This window comes from Geotrypetes seraphini, chromosome 7 (assembly GCF_902459505.1).
Source record: "Geotrypetes seraphini chromosome 7, aGeoSer1.1, whole genome shotgun sequence".
Lineage (NCBI taxonomy): Eukaryota > Metazoa > Chordata > Amphibia > Gymnophiona > Dermophiidae > Geotrypetes > Geotrypetes seraphini.
The window spans coordinates 38,979,905-39,003,882 of NC_047090.1; the positions used below are offsets into that span (position 1 = coordinate 38,979,905).

Genomic DNA, 23,978 nt, shown 5'->3' on the forward strand with positions numbered 1-23,978 from the left:
ATTAAGGGATAAAATATTATACAGTAGTTTGGGCAATTCAAGCGGATAGTGAAGCTGGTTTTAAGAAAGGTTTGGACAAGTTCCTGGAGGAAAAATCCACAGTCTGTTATTGAGAAAGACATGGAGGAAGCCACTGCTTGCCCTGGATCGGTAGCATGGAATATTGCTACTCCTTGGGTATTGGCCACCATGAGAACAAGCTACTGGGCCATTGGTCTGATCCAGTAAGGCTATTCTTATGATGTTAAGTATAACTTTCTCTTTGGCTCAGGAATTGATGTAGAGGCAGCTCGAAAAGAAGAGGAAAGAATAATGCTTAGAGATGCAAGACAATGGTTGAACAGCGGCCTTATCAGTGATGTCAGGCATGCAAAATCTGGTGGTACAGCACTTCATGTAGCTGCTGCTAAAGGATATGTAGAAGTTTTAAAGTAAGTATATTCAATTACTAAGGTCTTCATTTATCCCATATCATGTTTTTGTCTTTTATTAAATAGGTATTCACCTAGATTTCTGACTTCTAGGAGTTGGCCTTATGGATCTCCTCTTCTTTGGTGCTCTTAATTATCCCGGCTGTTCGTTTCAGACTAGTTAAGAAATGCAGCTTCAGTTCTTATAGCTTAGATTGTTTCTTTATTTGTCTTTTATGTGAATGATCGTATTTGGATTTGCTGTTCTTACCCTCTCTTATCCAGGCTCCTTTTCCATATCTTTTGGGTTTTAACAATACCATTAAAATTATTTCTGTAGTAAAGTTCTCCGTTTCCCACTCATTTATGCTAACTGTTAATAAATCATGAAGATCTGGGATCCAATACATTTTCCTTAGCAAAGCAGCAGATGAATCCAGAGACAAGTGGGTATAGCTCACATCGACCAGCAGGTGGAGATAGAGAAACTTGATTAACAGTTGTTCTTATAGCCTGGTGTTCCTCCTGTTGAATCAGTTTTGCTCTATCTCCCAGCAGGGGTGGAGCTATCTCTCTAGCTCCTGGATTCTGACTGTGCCTGGTGTTCATTTCTACTCCTCTGTTGAGCCTACGGCTCTTCAGTAGGACCGGGGTGCCTGGCTGAGTGGTGCCGGCTTTAGGAGCTACACCTGGGCCCTCCCAGGTCCCTTCTCCACCCTCCCCTCCGATTGATTGAGGGGTTTCCCAAGTGCTCCGAGAACTGGGGGCGGTGGTGCCGGTACCGCCGGAAGAGGTGGGCCGCGGGATCTATTCCCTTTACTTCATTGTACCCAAAAAGGGGGGGTCATTCAGGCAGGTGCTGGATCTCAAAGGTGTCAACAAATTTCTCAGAGTTCGCCATTTCCGTATGGAGACGGTTCGCTCGGTGATTGCGGCAGTAAGGCCGGGAGAATACCTTACGTCCCTCGATCTCAAGGAGGCGTACCTCCATATTCCGATCTGGCCTCCGCATCAGCGGTTTCTGCGGTTTGCGATCCTCGGCCAGCATTATCAATTTCGGGCAATGCCCTTTGGCCTGGCAACGGCTCCCCGCACCTTTTCAAAAGTGATGGTGGTAGTAGCAGCTTTTCTGCGAAAGGAAGGAATTCGGGTGCATCCTTACTTAGATGACTGGTTGATCCGCGCTTCTTCCAAGCAGGAGAGTTTGTCGGTGACTCAACGAGTAATCTCTCTCCTTCAGTCGTTGGGGTGGATCGTCAACTTTCCCAAAAGTTCTCTGTCCCAGTCTTTGGTGCATCTGGGGGTCAGGTTCGACACTTGTCTGGGGATGGTGTTTCTACCCCGCGAACGGGGAGAGAAATTGCAGTCTCAGATTCGGGGTCTTCTCGGAACGCTCAGACCTCGGGTTTGGCATTATGTACAGGTGCTGGGCTCGATGGTGGCGGCTCTGGAAGTGGTTCCCTGGGCTCGATTCCACATGAGGCCATTACAGAAGTCGCTTCTTTCCCGATGGTCACCGGCATCTCTGGACTACAATCTCCGTCTCCAGTGGAGTCCTCGAGCGGCTCGCAGCATGCACTGGTGGCTAGACGAATTCCATCTATTCCGGGGCATGCCGCTAGCGACGCCGGAATGGGTCGTTATTACGACGGATGCCAGTCTTCTAGGCTGGGGGGCTCAGTGCCTGCAAACTTCTGTACAGGGGGTGTGGTCCTCGGACTCCTCAATTTGCTAGAGCTGAGAGCGATAAAGCTTGCGCTTCGGGCGTTTCAGCCCCTGATTCAGGACCGTCCGACCAGGATCTTTTCAGACAGTGTCACGGCGGTGGCATATATCAATCGTCAGGGGGGTACCTGGAGTCCTCAGTTGGCCGAAGAAGCAATGATGCTGTTTCGGTGGGCGGAGGTGCATGTTCCTCTTCTGTCAGCGGCTCACATTGCGGGTCACGAAAATGTTCAAGTGGACTTCCTCAGCAGAAATCTTCTCGATCCAGGCGAATGGGAGCTATCTCCTCGGGCGTTCGATCGACTGGTCCTTCGGTGGGGGCTTCCAGAGATGGATCTCATGGCCTCATCTCGCAATACAAAGCTGCCTCGGTTCTTCAGCAGGAGAAAGGAAAGGGGGTCGGAGGGGGTGGACGCGTTAACTCTCCCTTGGCCTCCGAATTCCCTTCTGTATGTATTTCCTCCTTGGCCGATGATAGGTCGAGTGTTACACCGCATCTCTCTCTTTCAGGGCAGGGTGATCCTGATGGCTCCGGATTGGCCGCGTCGACCATGGTACGCGGATCTAATTCAACTCTCAGCAGGCGAGCGGTTAACGTTCCAGGTAACGCCGGACTTGCTGACTCAGGGTCCAATCTCCATGGAAAATCCGGCCCAATTTGGTCTTACGGCCTGGCTATTGAACGGTCGCGGCTGAGAAAGAGGGGATATTCGGAGCAGGTAATTACCACTCTACTTCAAGCTAAGAAGACAGGACTTAAATGAGAAACCAAGGTGGCAAGGGAGCCCCTTCTGATGATACAGACAGGTCGTGACCTGTTTGGGCCGCCGCGGGAGCGGACTGCTGGGCAGGATGGACCTGTGGTCTGACCCGGTGGAGGCACTGCTTATGTTCTTATGTTCTTACTTCTACCTCCTATGCTAGAATTTGGAGACTTTTTGAAGCTTGGTGCGGAACGCATGGTATTGCGCCCTTCCAGGCGTCTCTGTCGGCTATTCTTTCTTTTCTGCAGGAGGGAGTATCTAAAGGTTTGGCCTATAACTCTCTAAAAGTTCAGGTAGCGGCCATTGCCTGTTACAGGGGCCGGGTGTCTCGCTCGACGCTCGCGTCACACCCGGACGTGGTTCAATTCCTTAAGGGGGTTCACCATATCCGCCCGCCGGTAAAGCGCACCTGTCCAGCGTGGAATCTTAAACTTGTCCTTAGTAGGTTGCAAGCGGCTCTGTTTGAGCCTCTGTCTGCGGCAACTTTGAAGGATGTCACGTTGAAAACAGTGTTTTTGGTAGCTATGGCGTCTGCAAGACGAGTGTCGGAGCTACAGGCCCTGTCTTGCAGAGAACCTTTTTTGCGTATTTCGGATGCAGGAGTATCTGTGCGGACGGTGCCTTCCTTCCTTCCTAAGGTTGTTTCTTCGTTCCACATAAACCAGAGTTTATTCCTTCCGGCCTTTCGGGAAGAGGATTGGGGGACGCGATTCTCGTTGTTGCGTCTACTGGATGTATGCCGTATGGTTTTACATTACTTAGGGGTGACTAACGACTTTCGCCGGTCGGATCATCTCTTCGTATTATTTGCAGGTACAAACAAGGGTATGGCTGCGTCTAAAGCTTCTATCGCTCATTGGGTCAAAGAGACTATTGCTTCGGCTTATTTGTTGGCGGGGAAGTTAGTTCCGGAGCAACTTCGTGCTCATTCGACTCGTGCGTTGGCGACGTCTTGGGCGGAGGCCGGTGGTATGTCTTTGGAGGAAATTTGCCGGGCGGCTACTTGGTCATCTGGGAATACCTTTTCAAAGCATTACCGTCTGGACGTGGCGGCCTGTGCGGAGGCAAATTTTGGCGCTTCGGTGATTGCAGAGGCGACCTTGGCTTCCCACCCAGTTTGAGTTTGCTTTGCTACATCCCACTTGTCTCTGGATTCATCTGCTGCTTTGCTAAGGAAGGTAAAATTATGTCTTACCTGTTAATTTTCTTTCCTTTAGAAGCAGCAGATGAATCCAGAGCCCCACCCAGGTGGTCTCTCTGTTGGTCTTTTGGGTTTTTAGGTTCATTTAGGGGGTCGCTGGTGATGGTTTTCTTGCATTTCTGATTGGAAGTTTAAGACTGGAATGAAGTTTTTTTTGGGGGATGCTCATGGTCATTTCTCGGGATGCTTGGGCAAAGTGCATAACTGATTCAACAGGAGGAACACCAGGCTATAAGAACAACTGTTAATCAAGTTTCTCTATCTCCACCTGCTGGTCGATGTGAGCTATACCCTCCCTCTCCACACCCACCCCTTCACATCCAATAGTACTCTCTACCCAATGTTACTCTCTTCATTTAACTTAATAAAAAGCCCAATTAAGAGATCCAACTTAAAATCGCATTACGACCCTTAGGATGCAAATCTTGCAAATATGAATCCCAAATTTGTATAAATAACATCTTTCGCTTTCTTACAATTCCTGCATCTCTAGCTTCCCAAATGGCCAACTGAGACATTTAAAGTTTTAAAAATAAATCCATAAGATCAGAGATGGTTCTCACACTGAAACTATACCCGAATGTTATAGAATGGTCGGCCACCTTAATTGTGTATTTTAGATATTGTATATCTCAGGTTTTAACAGTTAAAAAACTGAGTTTTTTATCTTGTTTAAAAAGATGCTGTCTTTTGTAAAATTAGTAGGATCTTCTTCCAGTCTTTGATATATAATCTTTGGAAACTTTGGGGGAAATTCTGTATATCATTGTTTCTCAACTCGATCCTGGAGTACCCCCTTGCCAGTCAGGTTTTCAGGATATCCACATTGAATTTACATAAACTTGATTAGCATACACTATCTCCATTATATGCAAATTTCTTTCATGCATATTCATTGTGGATATCTTGAAAACCTGACTGGCAAGGGGGTACTCCAGGACCGAGTTGAGAAACACTGCTGTATAGGATGATGATTTCTGCAGCCGCCTAAGAAGCGACTGAGAATTGCATACTTCCATCCTATTCAGATGCCCAACCCCGCTTAACCAGCCTGATTCTCTTAACTGGCACTCATGTCACAGGCGCCAGTTAGAGAATTGCGATGCTTATGGGAATTCTGTGAGCATCTGAGTTAATACTGCTGCGGCAAGAAAAAGCTTAACACGGCTTCATAAAAAGGGAGGGTAATTTTGTTATGCTACATTATTGCTTCACAGACATGTTAAATGGTGGTTCTCAATGTTGGAAATTGGCATCTGTGCAACATGTTTTATAATAATTTTACTGATTTTTAATTCCGTGTATATAGGCTTCTAATCCAGGCAGGCTATGATGTAAATATTAAAGATTATGATGGCTGGACACCACTGCACGCCGCCGCTCACTGGGGTAAAGAAGAAGCTTGTCGAATTCTTGTGGAAAACTTGTGCGAGATGGAAACTGTCAACAAAGTGGTAGGTGGCTTTCTCAGTACAAAGCCCAGCTGTCTTGAGACTTTATTGCAAGTGGTGTCTTGTGAGGGTGTTAAACACCCCTCACCCCCCAAAAAATAAAAAATCCCTGAGTTTTAACATGTTTGCTTATACTGTTTTCGTTTGTAAATCTTTATTGACATTTCAAACTTTATAATATATACAATTGAAGAATCAGAAAAACTATATGAAAATACATTATCACAATTATTATATTAAACAATTTTTTATCCCCTTCTTATCCTAATTATAACCAATATTATTATATATTATACTATCAATATAATAAAAAAAATAATTTTACTCTTCCAAATAAATAATCCACCCCCCACCCTCCCTGGATTTGTAAAGGAATCTAACGAAAAAAAAGGAGAATCATAATTTTATTTATAACGTAATAAAATTAGTCAATGGACCCCATACTTCAGTAAAGGACTTGCTAGTACCTAAACGTTCTGCCATCATCTTTTCATATTTATACGTTGTACACACAGTTGGCCACCAAAAATTGAAATTAATCCGGGTATAGTAGCTTAAACTGTAGACGCCCAAGTAGTCTGTTCACTGAATAGTACAGTAAATTTGTTTAACAAAAAAAAAAAACAAAAACAATCAAAGAAAGATAGAAAAATAATGAGCACAAAAAACGGAGAAAACAGACCTCATACACGGGCAGCCGGGACTACACTGTACCCTAAGCCGCTCGTATCATCACAGGTCTGAAAAAACTCCATACATATATATTATACCAGTCTTTCATTTCACTCAATAAACTTATTTTTCAAAACTCTTTCTGTCATTATTAAAGCTGGATGAAAAAATGATTAATTCTGCATAAAACATATTGCAATGACTACAGCCAGGAGCAGGAAAGTTTTCAGTTCCTATTAGAACATGTAAAAGCGTAAAAAACTTATCTTGAAGTTGTGTCTCTCAGATTTTTTTCCGTTTTTTGTACTCATCATTTTTCTGTCATTTTTGATTTAGTTTTTGTATGAATGTGGTTTTTCTGCTAAACAAATTTACAGTACATTTCTTTTTTGAGTTTTTGCTTAGCATACACAACTGTACCCTTGTATTTATTGGTCTTATCACCGAATAGTACAGTCAGACAGCTGACTGTTTTGGTAATGCCTATTGAAGTAGCTTTAAATAAAATGATTAATAAAATGTAATCCATCATATTAATATTTCTGAACAAGGTCTAAATTTAAGTTCTCAATGTGTGCAGCTACTGAAGAGAACTTTTTTCTTTTTTTTAAATCTTTATTGAGTTTTTCAAAGCTAACAAAAATGCAATACAATATCTATACAAATAATAGTAATCATATGCATTTATAATCAATCAGTATCTATACAACAATTTAAAAAAACCCACTCAACCAACATTTTCATACGGGAATAGAGAACTTTAAAAAAAATATTTTCAGCTGAAAAAGAAGAGCATTTGAATGAAAATTCCATTGAATTATATAATATGATATATTAAATACGAAGAAATTGCTAAGCAACTTAGGGCTCCTTTTTCTAAGCTTTGCTAACGGTTTTAGCGCGTACTAGATGCTAATGCCTCCATTGAGCTGGCGTTAGTTTTTCTGCTTAGTGCGAGGGTTAGCGTGCAGTAAAAACACTACCACAGCTTAGTAAAAGGAGCACTTTGTCTCCCAGCACCATAGCTGCCTATATTTAATTTTTTTAAATAGTTTTATTTAAAAAGCAAAATACATTGATGGTTTCCCTTCACTTGAATTTTCATTTGGTGCTGCCAAAAGGTGCCAGGTGGAAATTGTTGGAATGTAGTCAATTTAATATGATTCCTCCGGTGTACCTTAATCATGGTCTAAGGGCAGGAACCTAACTTCTCGGTCCATGAACATGCAATATTTAGGTCCTTCTTAGAGTGCCACCAGTTATGCCAAATAACCACGGTTGTTTTTAGTGATGTAGACTTTGGTTTTTGTGAACTGAGCCAAGTAAAGCTATTTAAAACTTCTATATATTGCCCATCACTGTTGGCTCTGTAAGCAGTAGAAAAATAAATGTATGAAATACTTTCTAAACAAAGTGAAACATAACAAATGAGAGTTACAATCATCCAAAAACAGACCACTAATGTATCTATAGTTTTCATGCTTATGAAAACCCCAGTAAATTGGAGTCTAACAGCAGGAAACCCTATTTATTTGCTTGCTGTTTCAGTTCGGCAGTTTATGAATTAACTTGGAATACTGTACTTTGTTATAGAAGTATGATTAGGTTTCCAAGGTTATTAGCCTATATAATAAAAGGCTAACTCGCGCATGCGCATTCCTATTTGCGTGCTTCCATGATCAGTAGTTCCGTGGCCGCAGGAATGCGCATGCGCGGACCCCAGGCTGGACATCCTGCTCTCCTGTTACCAGCGTTACAACAGCCGCACAAAGTTTTTCGCGGTGACGGCTCCTCAATCTCGGCAGTCGGACGGCGAGGGAGGCGGGGAAGGCAGCCGCTGCTCCCGGAATCCACTGTTGTTGTCGTTGTCGCCACCGCCACCTCCCCGGCCTGGGTGCGCAGCGAGGGGAGCGGGGCAGCAACGGATGCAGCAGTAGTGGCGGCTCAGGGGGGTGGTGATAGCGGCGGCGCTTCCCCCCGCGCAGGGAGTCTCCGGGTAGGTTCAGGGCGCCTGTATTTGGCTGTTTGTCGGACCCCTATTACTTGCGCTTAGAGGACCGGCAGGAGAGTGGCGGTTGCGGTGGTGGTTTCACAATGGCGGCGCCGGCAGTTTGTCCACTGTTGGAGGTTTATTAAGGTCATCTTGCTGGGAGGGAGACATAAGAGAGTTACCGAGGGTTGGACTGGGAGGGGAGGGGAGAGAAGCGATCTGCCTCGGGTGATTCAGGCAGCAGCAGCGTTTACAATTTGCTGCTGTTACCGGCTTCAGGCCTTCTTCTCTGGCGGGTCCTGCCTACTTCCTGTTTTCATGAAGACAGAACCCGCCAGAGAGGAAGACCTGAAGCCGGCAACAGCAATGAATTGTGAATGCTGCTGCCAAGAGGAAAGGGAGCAGAGGGGGAGAGTAGAAGGGAGGGAGGGAAGAAGAGATGGCAGGGCATGGATGGAACGAGGAAGGTATGCCAGGCCAAGGGGAAAGGAAAGGGGAAAGGAAGGAGGAGATGCCATATGGAACAGATAGAGAGAGAACAGACAATGGATGGAAAGAGAAGAGAGGGCAGTGAATGGAAGGGGCAAGAAAGAGGGTGAATAGTAGATGGAATGGGTAGAAAGAGGGAGACAGACACTGAATGGAAGTGTGGGGGACAGGGGAAGCAGATGTTGGAAGGTAGTGGAGAGGAGAAAGAAAAAAGGTCACATGCAGGATTGAGGGAAGAGCATAGAGTTAGAAATAAAGATAGACAGACAGGGGGCCAGGGACAGACACAGACAGAAAGAATGACAGACAGACAGAGCGTCCAAGGAGAAAGAGACAAATAAAAAAACCCCCAAAAAACAGACATACAGACATCTACTCTAGCATCCGTTAATGGAGAGAGAGTCAGGGAGGAACTGGAGGGGGAGAGGGAAAAGGGGCTGCTTTCTAGCACCCGTTAATGTAACGGGCTTAAAGACTAGTTTTCTTGATATACCATCCATCAAGATATATCTAGACGGTTTGCAATCAATAAAATAAATTTAAAAGCAAATGTTAAAAGAGAAAATAAAAAGAATAAAAAACCAATCACAAAATTTAGTGAGTGGCAGGTGGGGGGGGGGGGGAAGGAGGTAGCATGACTTACGACTGAAATCACAGGGAAGGAAGGTACAAGAAGTGGCAAAAATACATTGAGATTAAAAAATTATAAATGGAGAAGGGGTGAATAGGACATTAGGGGCTAGTTCACCTCTAGAGAGGCATTTGGAATTGAGAACCTGAAGTAAATATTATTTTAGAGAAAGCAGATGGGATCCTGGATTAAATTTTTGTCTTGAATAGTGGGAGGGAGGACTCTTGCTCTATAGGGGAAGAGTGTTCCAAAGTGGGGGCGCCATGACTGAGAAGATGGAATTTCTGGTGGTGTCATAGAAGATTTATCAGATGCAGAGGACAGCAAGAAGATCTTAAAAATTTGAGAGGAGGTGTAAGGGATTAGATATTTGTCTATAAAGGCAGGGGTATGGTGGTGTTTGATTTTATAGGTAACAGAATTTTGAATGCAATGCGATGGGCGATTGGGAGCCAGTGGGCATCATGTACTGCAAAACTGGACCACCAACTCTCCTACCTACTAATCACGACCACAGACTTCAAAACCTTCAAAAAAGAAACAAAAACCCTACTATTCAAAAAATACATTAAACTAAACTAACACAACCAGACTTGACCTGTAACACTCCCTGATCCTTACCATCTTCATAAAGTTCTAGACTACTTCTTATATATCTCCAATCGACCCAATACCTGTAAACTGTAATAATGTAATCCGCCTTGAACCGCAAGGTAATGGCGAAATAGAAATCACTAATGCAATGTAATATAGAAAATTTGTTTTATCCTGTTATAATCTTGTTTTGTAAGTTTTGCTTTTTATTGTGTGTTTCACTTTTGTAACCCACCTAGAATTGATTGGATAGCATGGGTAATATATATTTAACCCCTGCCCCCCCTTTTCTAAAACCGCTCTAGCATTTTTAGTGCTGGCTGCTGCGGTAACAGCTCTGACATTCATAGAATTTTATGAGAACGAAGCTGTTACCACCATGGCTGGCGCTAAAAGCCATGCTATGGTAAATGAATAAAATAAGCAATCTTTTAAAATCTTTACTGATCTATATCAGATTTGAATCGGTAACCTTATAACATTGTGCCTGATCCTCCTTGCCTAATCTCCTCTACTGCTGGACTTCAGTGTTTCTCTGATTGTTGTACTGACATGACACTGTTAGAAAAACAAAAACATGATGGCAGATAAAGGCCAAATGGCCCATCCTGTCTGCCCATCCACAGCATCCACTATGTCCTTCTCTCCCTATTGGCTAAGGCTCCTTACACCTGAATTGTGATGTCATAGAACTTTATGGGTATAGAAACATGATGGCAGATAAAGGCCAAATGGCCCATCTAGTTGCTATCCTTTTAAAATAGCAAGGTGTCTGAAGAATGCTCTTGGGTTTTAATGTCTCTTGGAATAATTTGCCACAGGACAAGTGACCTGTTTTTCTGGTTCCTGCCAAAGCTGTTGCAATGAAAGTTAAAACAGAAATATTTTTAAATGTAGGATTTTCCTCTAAATCTTATACTAATCAAAACTTATTAATGACTCATTGAATATATCTCAACTCATAGAGATGTTCAAGTTTCTCTGTTGGCATCACTGTAATATAGAGAGGTGTTACACAAATGTAGTAATTTGCCTCTTAATCTTAAAATGAATTTACAACAATCCATAAAATACCCAGTGTGCAAACAATTACAGTAAAACAGAGAAATTATTTTATATCAGCCCCTCACCAATACTTTTTCCCATATACCCATCTCCATTTCCACATTTTGACCCCTTTCTGAAGCCATAAATTTTGTCTTCCACAGGACTGTTTAGCTGATTCTAAAGAGTGCATAACAAGAAAAGCTCATCTTCCTGTCAATTCTAAATGAAATTTCTTTTGCAAAATAAATACTTTTGTAACAATTTTACAAAGGCATCAATGTCATTATCTAATTTGGACATAGGCCATGCTTGATTTTCAAAAACAAATGACATTACTAAACCTCCCACAAAATTTAATGGGAAAACAATAAAGGCTTTATAACATGAGGTTTGTTGATGCTTTTCCCCAGATTCCCTCCCTCCCCTCAACCCTTCTAATCAAATGGTCTGCTATGTTTTGCAAAAACTGCTCTCTCTTCAGGAACTTTTCAGGCAAGCCTACCAGCAAAATATTTCCATAATAGGATAAACTAATCACTTGTACACAGCTTTTAAGGCTGGGCTAGTATTAGAAATAGTACCGAGACAATTATCATTTTAAGCAATGATTCAAAAGTATTTAAATAACAGCTCCCTCTACTAATGAACAAGAAGACTGAGTATGCTTTCTCCTTTTTTTTTTTTTTTTTGGTCTTCAAGTAAGACATTCTCCAATTTATCTACAACAAATTCCGAGATCTATTTTATGCAGCAGAAAGGAGTTTCACTGTTTATTGCATTCTCTTAAACTGCGTGTCAGAGTTGGTATTGCTTTTGATGCAGTGAGATTTCTGGGTTTGTTTCTCATGCATCAGTTTTTCGGTCAGGGAAGGCCTTCATCTATGCATCTCATTCCCCACCACTAAAGCACATGCTGCAGTTTAGATGCTGTTACTGTTGCTGCAGTTTAGATGCTGTTACTGTGAATTATAAATGCTTTTTTTCTTTCAAGGGTCAGACAGCTTTCGATGTAGCAGATGAAGACATTCTGGGTTATCTAGAAGAATTGCAGAAAAAGCAGACTTTAGTAAGTAATGCATTTTAAATGGAAACTGATTTTGTAAATGTGGACCTTGCAAGATTCCATCCCAAATGCAAATTAATGTGTGTACACTTTTCACTTGAAAGCATAGACTGTCCATTTTTTTAAGTCTTATTATTGTATGAACCCTATTATATATAGTTAATTACCTCTCTTTATCTTAGCTTTTGAGTGAAAAACGGGAAAAGAAATCACCATTAATTGAATCTACAGCAACTCTGGAAAATAATCAGTCATTAAAACCATTAAAAAAGTAAGTAAAATTACAAATATATTCTTTTTACTTAAGTAATATTAAATGAATGGTTTGATAGCTCCTCAGCTATATGCCAGTTCTTTCTGGTCCATTAAAACTTAATGTTAGTAGAAGTACATATATTACTGTTCAAAATGTTGTTGTAATTTTTTTTTCTTCTTCTAGCAAAGAGACATTAATTATTGAGCAGGAAAAGAATACATCTAGTATAGAATCTTTGGAACAAGAGAAGGTGGATGAAGAAGAGGAGCGAAAGAAAGATGAATCCAGTTGTTCCAGTGAAGAGGAAGAAGAGGAAGACTCGGAATCTGAAGCAGAAACAGGTACATATTGGGAAGAAAAATGTTGCTCTCCCGTAATGGATATTTTCAATAGACAGCTGCATTGAGGTATATGAGTAAGTGACATCATCCAACAGTACCATAGCATAACATAAGAATTTATTTCTAGACTGCCATTACCATAAAGTTCAATGCAGTTTACAAAAGACAGCTACAATACATAAATCAAAATGAAAAATACGTTAGTATTAAGAGCTAAGAAATTTAATAAACAAGAAAGTCTTGAGTTGTTTCCTGTAACGAAGGTAAGAAATGGATGATAATGAGAGCCTCTTGAAATCTTTGTCCCATAAAGCAATTTGAAAAGAGATGGTTTTACCATGATATCTTTTGTACCTACAGCCCTTGGATGGTGGAAAAACAAAAAAGGCTTTGGTAATACGCGAGTGATGCTTAGAAGAATAACAGAACAACTCTGTTAGGTAGGAAGGAACCAAACCCATTCATACCTTATAAAAGACATCCTAGTTTAAAAATAATTTGTGCCTCCAAGGGTAGCCAATGCAATTCACGATAACAATATGTGATGTGATCATATTTTCTCAGTCCATAAATAAACTTAACCACAGTATTCTGGATTATTCGCATCTTAAGTACTTTTTTCTTAGTGTTTGCCAAATAAATGATATTTTAATAAGCCAAATGTCCGAGAACCAATGATTGTACCAGAATCTTAAAAGCAGAAAAGTCAAAATAGTTTGAGTGTTCGTTTCCATAACATACTAAAACCCTTGCGGACCACTGTGTTCACCCTGTTGTGCATGGTAAGATTCTGATCCAGAATAAACCCTAGAACATTTATAGTAGATTGAATTGGATATTGGCTACTTTTTTATTATTAGTTTTCTCAATTGTGTCATTTCCTGGAGACACAAAAATTTGGTTTTGTCAGAATTAAGTTTTAATCTAAATTCTTTAATCCAATCTTCCATAACAATAAATATTTCTTTTATGAGTTGCGTTTGAGTTGATAGTTGCAAAAGGAACTGAGCTGTCTCCCAGAACTCATTTAAAAGTTCTGAGCATTTGTTGCTCTTTCTGCATGCCGCAGCCTCCCTAGTTCTTTGGTTTCACAGGTTGAAGCGATGAGAATTTTTAGGGCGGATCATGCCTTGCTTTTTCTGTCAAACAGGATTGAGTTGGGCTCATAAGTGGGTGACTTCTTGAACCCTAGAGCTGCTCAGAAATATCTGTCTTTCTGATCAATCTGCCCAGTCAGGTGTGAGAGCAGCTCTTAAAGAGACTGGCTAACACTGCTTGACCCAAAGCACTGTTCTGTGTAGTGAATATATGAAGGGAGAATGAGGTAGCTGCTTTGCAAAGGATTGTCAAGGAGTCAGGCTTCAAGAAGGCTAGGGATGCTGCAGTAATTTGATAGACTTGACTTAAAACCTGAAAGAAATATTATCTTTTCAAAGTAGAATTTTATTCAGGAGGATAGCCAGTTTGCCATAGTTTTTTTTGCAGCTGGCATGTCAGTCCTATTTGGATTAAGAGCGACCAATAAGTCAACTTTCTGAAAGATGGCGTTCTTTGTAATAAGCAAGAACTCTTTCAAAGTATGAAGAGTGAGCTGTCAAATTTGAGTGATGCTTTGGACAGGAGGTAGGAAGTACTGCTTCCTCATTTAAGGTAGAAAGGCAAGATAACTTTCAGCAAAAACTTGACGTGTTTGAATGAAAACTTTTTGTGATGATTGAATTGGGTATATGGCTTGTGCTTTATCGATGCCTAAAGTTCACCCACTCTTCTTGCTGAAGGATTAGCCACAATGAAAAGCACTTTCCATGCAAGGAGCATGAGATGATGTTTCTAGGGGCTCAAAGGAAGACTTCTTGAATAAGGTGAGGTCAATATTTAAGTCCCAAGGGGCTTCTGTACCTGATGTAAAACCGCTTAGATAACCTTGATAGGTGGTATATAAAAACATAATAAACTTGATTAGAAGTCTTGCAAGAAGTGGCTGACTAGGTGGCATTCTGACACCAACAGTGCACTTTCTGAAGCCATCTAAATACAACTATATGATTTGCTACCTTTTGAGTGAGATTAGAACACAGGAAAAGACGCTTGTACTTGGATGGTGTCTGATTGAGTTGCCTAAGGAAGCTATTAAGATACAACCCCTAATGCAGGCTATTAGGTCCTCTAACAAATGTCGCTTCCTCTGATTGAGGCTCTACCTTTCTCTTCCCATCTGTGCCTACTACACTTCATTTATTCCACTCCATGGTCCTTGTGCATGCACGAACTAGAAAATCACTTATTCAGCAGCTCGTATCCTAATCCCAAGGCAACCGATCTAGTACCAGACATCAAGCCCTTAGGATTTATAACTTAATTCTTTCATGGTCTTCAGCGGTGCCACTTAGAGCTAAGAGAGTATTTTAAGCTCTAAGATTTATACACCTACCTCATCAGCCCTTTAATATCTCTCCCAAACTCATCTTTTATCTTCAATTCTTCTGAAAATTTTAAATATAAATAACACTTTTAATTCTTTAACTGTTTGTCCATCAACCAACATATTTCACCCCAGTCAGCTTTTTAAAGGATACCTCTTCAATAATACAACATATTATTCCCAATTCTTAATATTATAGTTATAACTAAATATTTATTTAGAATTTACCTCATCTTGCCAGAAAATAAACCATTTGCCCCAGCTGTTTCCAGACCAAAATGGCCACGGCATCCAGAATTTTTAATTTAATCACGCCCCCTCAGATGAAACACCACCTCACAACAATCGCAATCATACTTGCATTAAATCATTGACGCCCATTTGATTTCCATATTGAGACCAAATGGGGCCACTGTATTCAATATTATATATCCAATATTTTCAAAAATTCAAAATCTTTTTCTATATTTAGACCCTCCCTCTCTGCTAGTATCAGATCAGTAATTCTCCATTTTATCTCAACCACTCAATGCTGCCTACCTCTTCAATGTTGAATTAAAGGGGCCTGTGTGACTTCCATAGAGATTCATGATTTATGCTCATCTAATCTAATTTGCCTTACATACATCAATTCACGTGGACATTCTATCAAATAAAACCACATTAGCATTTTTGTAATTAGTATTATACTTACTCCTAAGAATAATTTTAGTCTGGGGATCACACCATTCATAACCTTTCATAGTACTTTCACAACATTGACAATTTCCACACCTATCATGTTTATGCTCTCCCATTGTCTCCTTCCTTTCCCACCCTCCCCCAAATTTTAAATGATTTAATCGATCTCCAATTGTACTTGTCTGTGAATAGGAATTCATAGGAAATTGAGGGAAACATGGATAGAGCTGCAAGATATGCCAGTGTTTCATAATTCTCACAAAATGCCCCACAGCTTCTGAATAAGGTAAGACACATATCAACATTTCTTTTCCCACTTGATTCACTCCTAAAAGTAATTCCCTATTTGCCAAACGCTACCCTCAAAAATGCCTGTCATCTAGCTGGCTTCGGATATCATTTTTCTTCAAACTGTTTTTTCAAAAAGTCTGCCTGGATTTTAAATTCTCCTTCCATTGAGCAAATTTGTCTCGGCCTCAAAAATTGACTTATAGGGAGATTGTTTCAACTTGTAAGGATGGAAACTTGAAAAATACAAAAGAGCAATCCACTCCACTGGTTTGGAATAGACCGTAGAATTAAACCTTGATGATTTTTTCCATAATCAATATGTCTAGAAATTCAATTTTCAAGGAATGGTAGGACATAAGATACAGACATGGGTTTAGTATGTTCATCCAGTCAACAAAATAATGTAACCCTTCAGAACCAATCCATATTATATTAAAAAAAGCATCATCCATAAACTGACGCCATAATAATGAAACCTGGCTAAAAAACTGAGAAAGGTAGATGTACTGTTCCTCAACTTTCACTACTGTAATCTGATGTTGAGTCCCCAAATGTCGATCTAGGATATCAAAGGTAAGTGTGTTTTTGGCTAGTCTTATGTGTGTGTTCTTAGAGGTCCTGGGTTCAGGCCTCGTAGGAGCAGCAGGAAGTAAATTAATAACATTAATAATAGCCAGGTGATTGCATAAAATTTATTTTATAGAAATAGGCTTAATATTACAAAGATACAATGCTTAGAAATGTGCTACAGAACTCCTCCTTTGCTTTGTTGAATGAGAGAGAACAAAAAACAGTTTGTGTGTTTGAATAGGTGAGATGTGGAGGTGTGAAGGGGCTGAGAGCAAGTAAGAAAGGAGGCAGCGAGATAAGAGAGGAGGCAGCCAGAGGAGTGGGTGGGGGGTCAAGACGGGGGGTCAAGACAGGAGGCCTTTATAGGTTGGAATCTATTGTTAAGTACATAGTTTCCAGCATCTTTGTTTGAGACAATGATCCTTAATTGGTAAGGAAGGTATGACACTCTTATAGGAATGGTAGATGTGATCAATTTATCTGATTTCTTTTGTTTCATTCATGTAGTGTAGTTAACATATATGTTGACAAATCCAGGTTGACTGGATACTCGAGATATGTATGTTCTGGGCAGAAGCTTTTAGGGTCTATCTGCACTAATGTTCCAGTCAAATTGTTCAATATAATATCCCAGAGTCCTTTGCTGACACTCTGGTCAGACCATCAGAAATGCTGGCAGCCAGCATTCAATAATGTAAGGCTGACAGCTACATACAAAGTGGCCACTAATGGAGCCAAAGACACTCCCATCTCCACTCCTCCAATTTACTTCCCATTATACATTAAAAAAAATTATGATTACCCATTCAGCCAGTTGTTTCAAAAATGAAGTCAGACTACGTTGTGGATTTGGTCTTATATTTAAAAGTCCTCAAAGTTTGTCCCCATTCTGCAGGCTCTGTTCCTGCTCCATCCCCACAAGTTCTGTCCTCATTTGCACAAGCCTCAAATACTCAAATATTCTGTCCTCATTTGCACAAGCCTCAAGTATAAAAAAAGAACAATATTATATGCAAGTGTTTATAAATCACAAATAGAGCCTTCCATTTTGATCTGGTTTTGGTACAGCCTTGCCAAAGATTCAGTAGCCTATGTTTTTATATAATCTGTGAAGATAATTGGCTTTTCTTTCAGACATGGATGTAAAAGAGAACAAACTGTGTAGTAGATGAACAGGAAAATAAGTGTTTATTAAATGTTGGAAATGTTCCTTGATGCCAGCAATAATGGATGAATCTGTTGAAGTAACAGTAAGATGTTTGAGCAGCTGGGCACATGACGGAAGGACATTGCAGATGGTAGGAGTCTGATCAGTAGACAAGACTTTTGTTGCCACATCAAAGGCAGACAAAACACAATTAATGACATTTAACAGTAGTTCATTTAAATCCAAAAGCAACTTCTGCAGTTTTGGGGTATTTTTTGATCATTGAATTCAGTTGCCAATTGTCTAAGATGTGTTAAGTAAACTTGTCAAGTTTTTAGAGAATGACACAGAGACAGTTTGTCCCTGTCCCATGGTTAACCTTGGGTACCTGTCCCCATGTCATTTTCTGCCTTGGATCACCAGTACATCAAATTTTTTGTTTAGACTTGTCTTTGGCCTTTTAAAAGTATAGTAATTTGATCTGGACTCTGTTCCCTGCTGAGGGAGAAAAGGCATGTCTTAGCTATTACAGTGACAAGCTTTGAATATGAAATGTCCTTTTATGGAGACTTATTCTGGGGAATTGGAGAAGGGTCAAAAAGAAGAAGCTAGCTACACTTCACAAAATGAGAAGAAAAGGTAAGTATCAGAAGGATCTTATGGTCCTTCATATTAAATGGAAGACTGTTCTGTGCTGAAGTTTTTCACAGCATCAGATAACCACAAAATTGTTTCCAAGTTTCTGGCCTGCACATTATGGTTAGACCTTCTAGGCTGCTTACAGTTTTAAAAATTTTAAATAGAAGAGAGAAGTGTCTTAATACAAACTGGACAGTGAGGGCAAACAGAAATACAATCTTTAAAGAAGAAAATTGGAATAAGGACAAAAATAGGATAATGTGCTAGTTTATCAGTTTCCCTAATTCACTGAAATGCATTTTCAAAAAGAAAAGCTTCCAAGTCCATTTTAAATTGCCCCAGACTAATTTGTAACATAACTTTTCAGTAGAAAATTCCAAAGACTCTCTGCTGGTCCCCTTGCATTAAACTAGCTCTCTTGACTGGAGTTAATAGCTGATATTTCAAACTTGACCTTGATGAAAGTAACCTCTGCTCAGGCATCTTTAGGTGCTCAAGGAACAACTGTGATGTGAGCCTGGAAAGCTCAGGGGCCTCTGTCTTTTGGGTGGCTAAACATTTAGGGCCAGTGCACGGAGAAGCTGAAAGTTTTTCCATGCACGATTCCGGATTGGTCTGCTCAGGAGTTTGACTTTTGCACAGAAAAGCCTTTTTTTGTAAGTCTCTTTCTTCTAAGAGCAGCATTTTCAGCATCCAGATGCTCAAGATGTTTTTTCATGTTCTTGGTGGCGTCCAAGTACAATGCTTATAGTTTTGTTTATGCTTAGGACAGAAGCATAGGAGGCATTTGGTATATGTATTAAAGTGCTGGATTTTTCTGCCACAATTTGGGAATGAATGAAAGCCAGATTTAGGTGACATAATAAAAAACTATAAAGAAAACACATAAGACTTTTATTCACATCTGTTCAGCTGAATGGTAAAAACAAAACCTGAGGAAATGCTTCTCGCAGGAAAACCCACTCATGTTCTGAGGAAGCAGTTCCTTCCCAACGCAGTAACTCACCTGTGTGTCTGACCAGGACGTATAGATTTGTTGGCAAATGAATTCCATTAATACATTTATAATATCACAATTGTGATTTAAATCAAGTCTTTCTGATTAGCGATTTAAATCAAATCCATCTGGTATCTGATTCAGTCCTAATTGTTGGCAAAAAAATGATGATTTACTACAACCATTTGTATTCTGATAATCCATAAGTCGTCAGTTACAGATACACATACACCATAAATAGAAATTCAACAGTCCGAAAACCAGGATTACAAAATAGAAACTTTGTTTAGAAAGATGATTAAAACCTTTTTCTTTAAGATCCAGTCAAGTAAAGTTTAAATGGCAGTGAATTCTAAAGACTGGGCAGCATAAAGGAAAAAAATATTGAGTAAATATGAGAGATTTTCCTTGGATGATGTCTCCAAATGTTAATCACCAAAATGAGAAAAGTAGAAATTGTGGATTATAAAGAGAAGTTGAAGGCAGTAGGTTTAATAGTGAATTTGTTGTACCATGTAACAGAGAAACAGAACAGCTATAGAACATGGCTTAGTATATTTTTAAATTTAAAAAAAATCTATATTTTTTTTTTTCAGATAAAACCAAATCTTTGGCTCCTGTTAATAACCACACTACAAATAACAGCAGTACACAATTAACATCTGTAGCAGTGACAGTACCTTCAATACCTACTGGTCCGGTAACCCCTACATCTCCTATTAAAAAGGTAAACTGTAAGTCTTTCTCTATTGTTATATAGCTTTTAGCAAAATAAATTAATTCTATGTGTGTTCACTAGCCTGAATACAAAACTGACACGAGCTCATGTGACATCTTGAGTAATAATCTGTCTTGGCAAGTCTGTTTCAAAATAGCTGAACTTGGTATTCTGGGATTTAGTATGTTTTATATAATCCATATTAAGATTTTATGTACTTTGGGTGAAATATACTTGATGAGATTCATTGGACATAGATCATTTCCAACTGTAGGGGAAAAGAAAGCCAGAGTCCAAAGCTTTGCTCCCTGGACTTTTTTGTTGATCAATTGGATGCTTCTCTTACCTGAGCATCATGTTCTGCTTCCTATTCTTCAAGGAATCAAAGGTTCACCAAAGAATATCCTCTAAATATGAAAGTCGCACTCCATCTAGAGAAGAGCAATGCCTTAGAGAGAAAGCAAGTGCACCTTTTTCCAAAGATTGTCATCCTCAATGAGGTTTGGCTGGTGATCATTGATAGGATCCTCAAGGATGTGTAGATGAGAATGAGATGCTCTTGCTGTACAGAATCCAGAAGGTTTCTGGATTTGAGAGAGCACCTACCACTCCAATTAGTGGTGATAGAATCTGCTATCAAGTGAGCGTATGGTCAACCAACTCATCAGTGCCCCCTAGTGATGATGCTCGTGCCCTTGGGGCTTCTTGAGATGTTTTGAAAACATACACATTAGTCATAGTTTACCAGCTCTTCATGGTTAAGTTAAATTCAGAACATTCTGAACAAGGCAGAAGATCTTTATTCTTTAGGTCACAAGTGGACCGTGGAAAAATATGTGGAAAGTACATCAGGTAGGACTATGACGACTGAGCTGGCATTAAGAATTTCTGCCATGACTATCGATGCCCAAAGATAGTTAAAAGAGAGAAAACACATGGTTAAATGTCAATATTCACAATGGAGAGGGGTAAATAGAAAAGTTCCCCAGGAATCTGTGCCAGTACTAGTGCTTTTTAACATTTATAAATGACCTGGAAACAAGATTTGCAGTTGGCACAAAAGTTTTTCAGAGTTGTTAAATCACAAGTAAATTATGAGAAATTGAATGAGGACCTTACAAGACTAGGAGGCTGAACATCCAATTGGCAGATTAAATTTTTAATGTAAATAAGTGCAAAGCGATCCATTTAGAGAAGACTATATATAATGTTAAGTTCTAGATTAGAAGTAGCCACTCAGGAAAAGGATCTAGGTGTCATCGTTAATTAACATTGAAATCCTCTGCTCAGTGTTGAGTACCAGCCAAGAAAGCACATAGAGAATGTTTAGAAAAGGAATGGAGAGCAAAATTGACTATTTTAATGTCTTTGTATTATAATGCCACACTTTCAAATATATGCAATTCTGGTCACCACATCTTAAAAAAATAAATAAATAAATAAATATATATATATATTTTTTTTCCTGTTCCTTTTCTGTTTCAGATTATATATATATAATCTGAAATAGAAAAGATACAGAGAAGGGTGTCCAATAAAGGGGGTGGAACAACTCGCCTATGAGGAAGGCTAAAGAGGTTAGCTTGGAGAAGAGGTGGCAGAGGGGAAATATAGACATGATAGATATGATCCCTTGTTTACTCTAGTGAAAAGGAGTAGGGGGTATACAGTAAAAGCACAAGTCCAAAAAGCCAGACTACTCGGGGTGGATCTGTCAGGATTTTCAAGATTCTCAGGCAATACTTTGAAAAATCAAATTAAAGGAATAAAGAGATGAACAAGCCAATTTTCGTTGATTTACTCATGAACAAATACAGAAAGCTTCATAGATCAAAATGGGTATAGTTATAGGAAAACATACAAAGAAATTTAATTATTACATTACATTAGTGATTTCTATTCTGCCATTACCTTGCGGTTCAAGGCGGATTACATAAGAATTGTCATGATGTTACGACATATATAGGCGGATTACATAAGAATTGTCATGAAATTAGGTAATACACAATGGGTAATTTGAACATTTTAGATTTGATAAGGAGTAGATAGTATAGTAGGTGAGGCTTGGGATCTGGTCATGTTAAAAAGGTTTTATGTATTTTTTTTTGAAGAGTAGGGCTTTTGTTTCTTTTTTGAAGGTTTTGTAGTCTGTGGTCGAAGACAGCGGATTGAGTTGTCTGTCTAGTTTTGCTGCTCTGGTGGCTATTAGGTTGTCATATAGTTTTTTTCGTTAGACATTTTTGGTCTCACTGTGAGACAATTCAGTGAGACAATTATGTCTCACTGAATTAGACCATATTAGGAGAGTCATAGAAAACAAGTATTTTACTGTATAATTTTTTTTAATGTTAATTTTTCCTGGGTTGTTTTTTTTTAATATTTCCTGCAAAATATCCAACTTTTTTTTTTTTTTTTTTAAATCGGCATATAAATTAAGCTCTGAAATTTGTTTCCAGAGAGTGCAGTTAGCTTGGCAGAGTTTTAAAAGGGTTTGGGCAAGTTCCTTGAAGAAAAGTCCCTAAATTATTACTAAGGTGGATGTGGGGTAATCCACTGTTTATTCCTGAGATAAACAGCCTGAAATTGTTTTACTTTGGGATTCTGCTAGTTGCTTGTAATCTGGCTCACTGTTTGAGACAGGATACTGGACTTGATGCACCTTTGCTCTGTCCAAGTATGCCTATGCTTATGTACATGTTGGCACGCTTTGAATGTCACAGTATATAGGAAAGGTTTTCTGAAAAGAGGTAGATCTGATTAGTCTACAGCTTGATACTTCAGATGCTCTCCACAGCCAGCTTTGACTCACTTTTCTCATATAGGAAGTACTCTAGCAGGAGACATTTCTGGCCCAGAAATAGCTAATGAAAAGGAAAATTTAAATTAAATCTGTAATTTAAAGAGAGGGTGGACTTGATGGACCATTTGGGGTTTTTATCTGCCTTCATTTACTGTGTTCCATCACTGAATAGGCATTATTCAAATGTGCCTGAATAAAGAATCCAGCTGTTCTGATGCTTGATGTGGAATAGAGAATGACATGGGGACAAATTTTTCCCCGTCCCCATGGGAACTCATTTTCCCGTCCTGTCCGCATGAGTTCTTTTCCTGTCCAACTTCATTCCTGCAAGCTCCGTCCTCATCTGCACAAGCCTCAAACACTTTAAAAACATAAGTGTTCGAGGCTTGTGCAGTTAAGGCAGAGCTTACAGGAATGGGGCAAGGACAGCAACGGTGACAAAACTCACGGAGATGGGGAAATTGAGATCCTACGGGGATGGGGAAAAATTTGTCCCCTTGTTAATGTGGAATTTAAAGCAAAGGTTTAATTTGTCCACTCTAACCCCCACACCAATTTAAATCATGTTCCTTCCATCATTCCACATCTTTCTTTAAAAAAAAAACCACACAATGGGTTTTTTTCTTTTTTTATTGTATTGCGGGTTGTTGTTTTTTTTTTTAATTCACTGCAAAACAGTAATTATAAGAAAATACAATTAAAGAATACAATGGAACTCCAAAAAGGAGTATACAAAACTAATTACATCTAAATCTGGCCCATATTTACATTAAACCCCTCAGCAGAGGCTTTGTGGATAGGTGTAACGCAAGTGACATGCACCCTGTGTTTTTATTGACTAGAAATCGCCTTGAGAATGATGCAAACACACAGTTCTTTTTTTTTTTTTTTAACTCTTTAATGATTTTTCAGACTACAAATGCGCAATAAATGATTCACATATTTGTACACTACATAATAAGCGCAACAAAACTTACAAATACTATTGCACAATGAAATTTCCCCCACCCTCCCAGCGAATAAACAAATATAACAAAACCTTCATGAACCGCGTCGAGCTCTACGAACGTGGAGATGAT

The 23,978-nt window shown here is 39.6% G+C and overlaps 1 protein-coding gene across 5 annotated transcripts in view; it reads left to right on the forward strand.

Annotated features, from left to right (window-relative positions):
• PPP1R12A (protein phosphatase 1 regulatory subunit 12A) overlaps nucleotides 1-23,978 on the forward strand; it is a 183,881-nt gene that overhangs the window by 67,201 nt on the left and 92,702 nt on the right. For all 5 annotated transcript variants that reach the window (XM_033951481.1, XM_033951484.1, XM_033951482.1 and 2 more), the window contains exons 4-9: nucleotides 272-431; nucleotides 5,410-5,554; nucleotides 11,966-12,040; nucleotides 12,220-12,308; nucleotides 12,477-12,634; nucleotides 19,978-20,108. In XM_033951481.1, coding sequence (XP_033807372.1) covers nucleotides 272-431; nucleotides 5,410-5,554; nucleotides 11,966-12,040; nucleotides 12,220-12,308; nucleotides 12,477-12,634; nucleotides 19,978-20,108 — 758 coding nt within the window. The remainder of the gene's footprint in view (nucleotides 1-271; nucleotides 432-5,409; nucleotides 5,555-11,965; nucleotides 12,041-12,219; nucleotides 12,309-12,476; nucleotides 12,635-19,977; nucleotides 20,109-23,978) is intronic.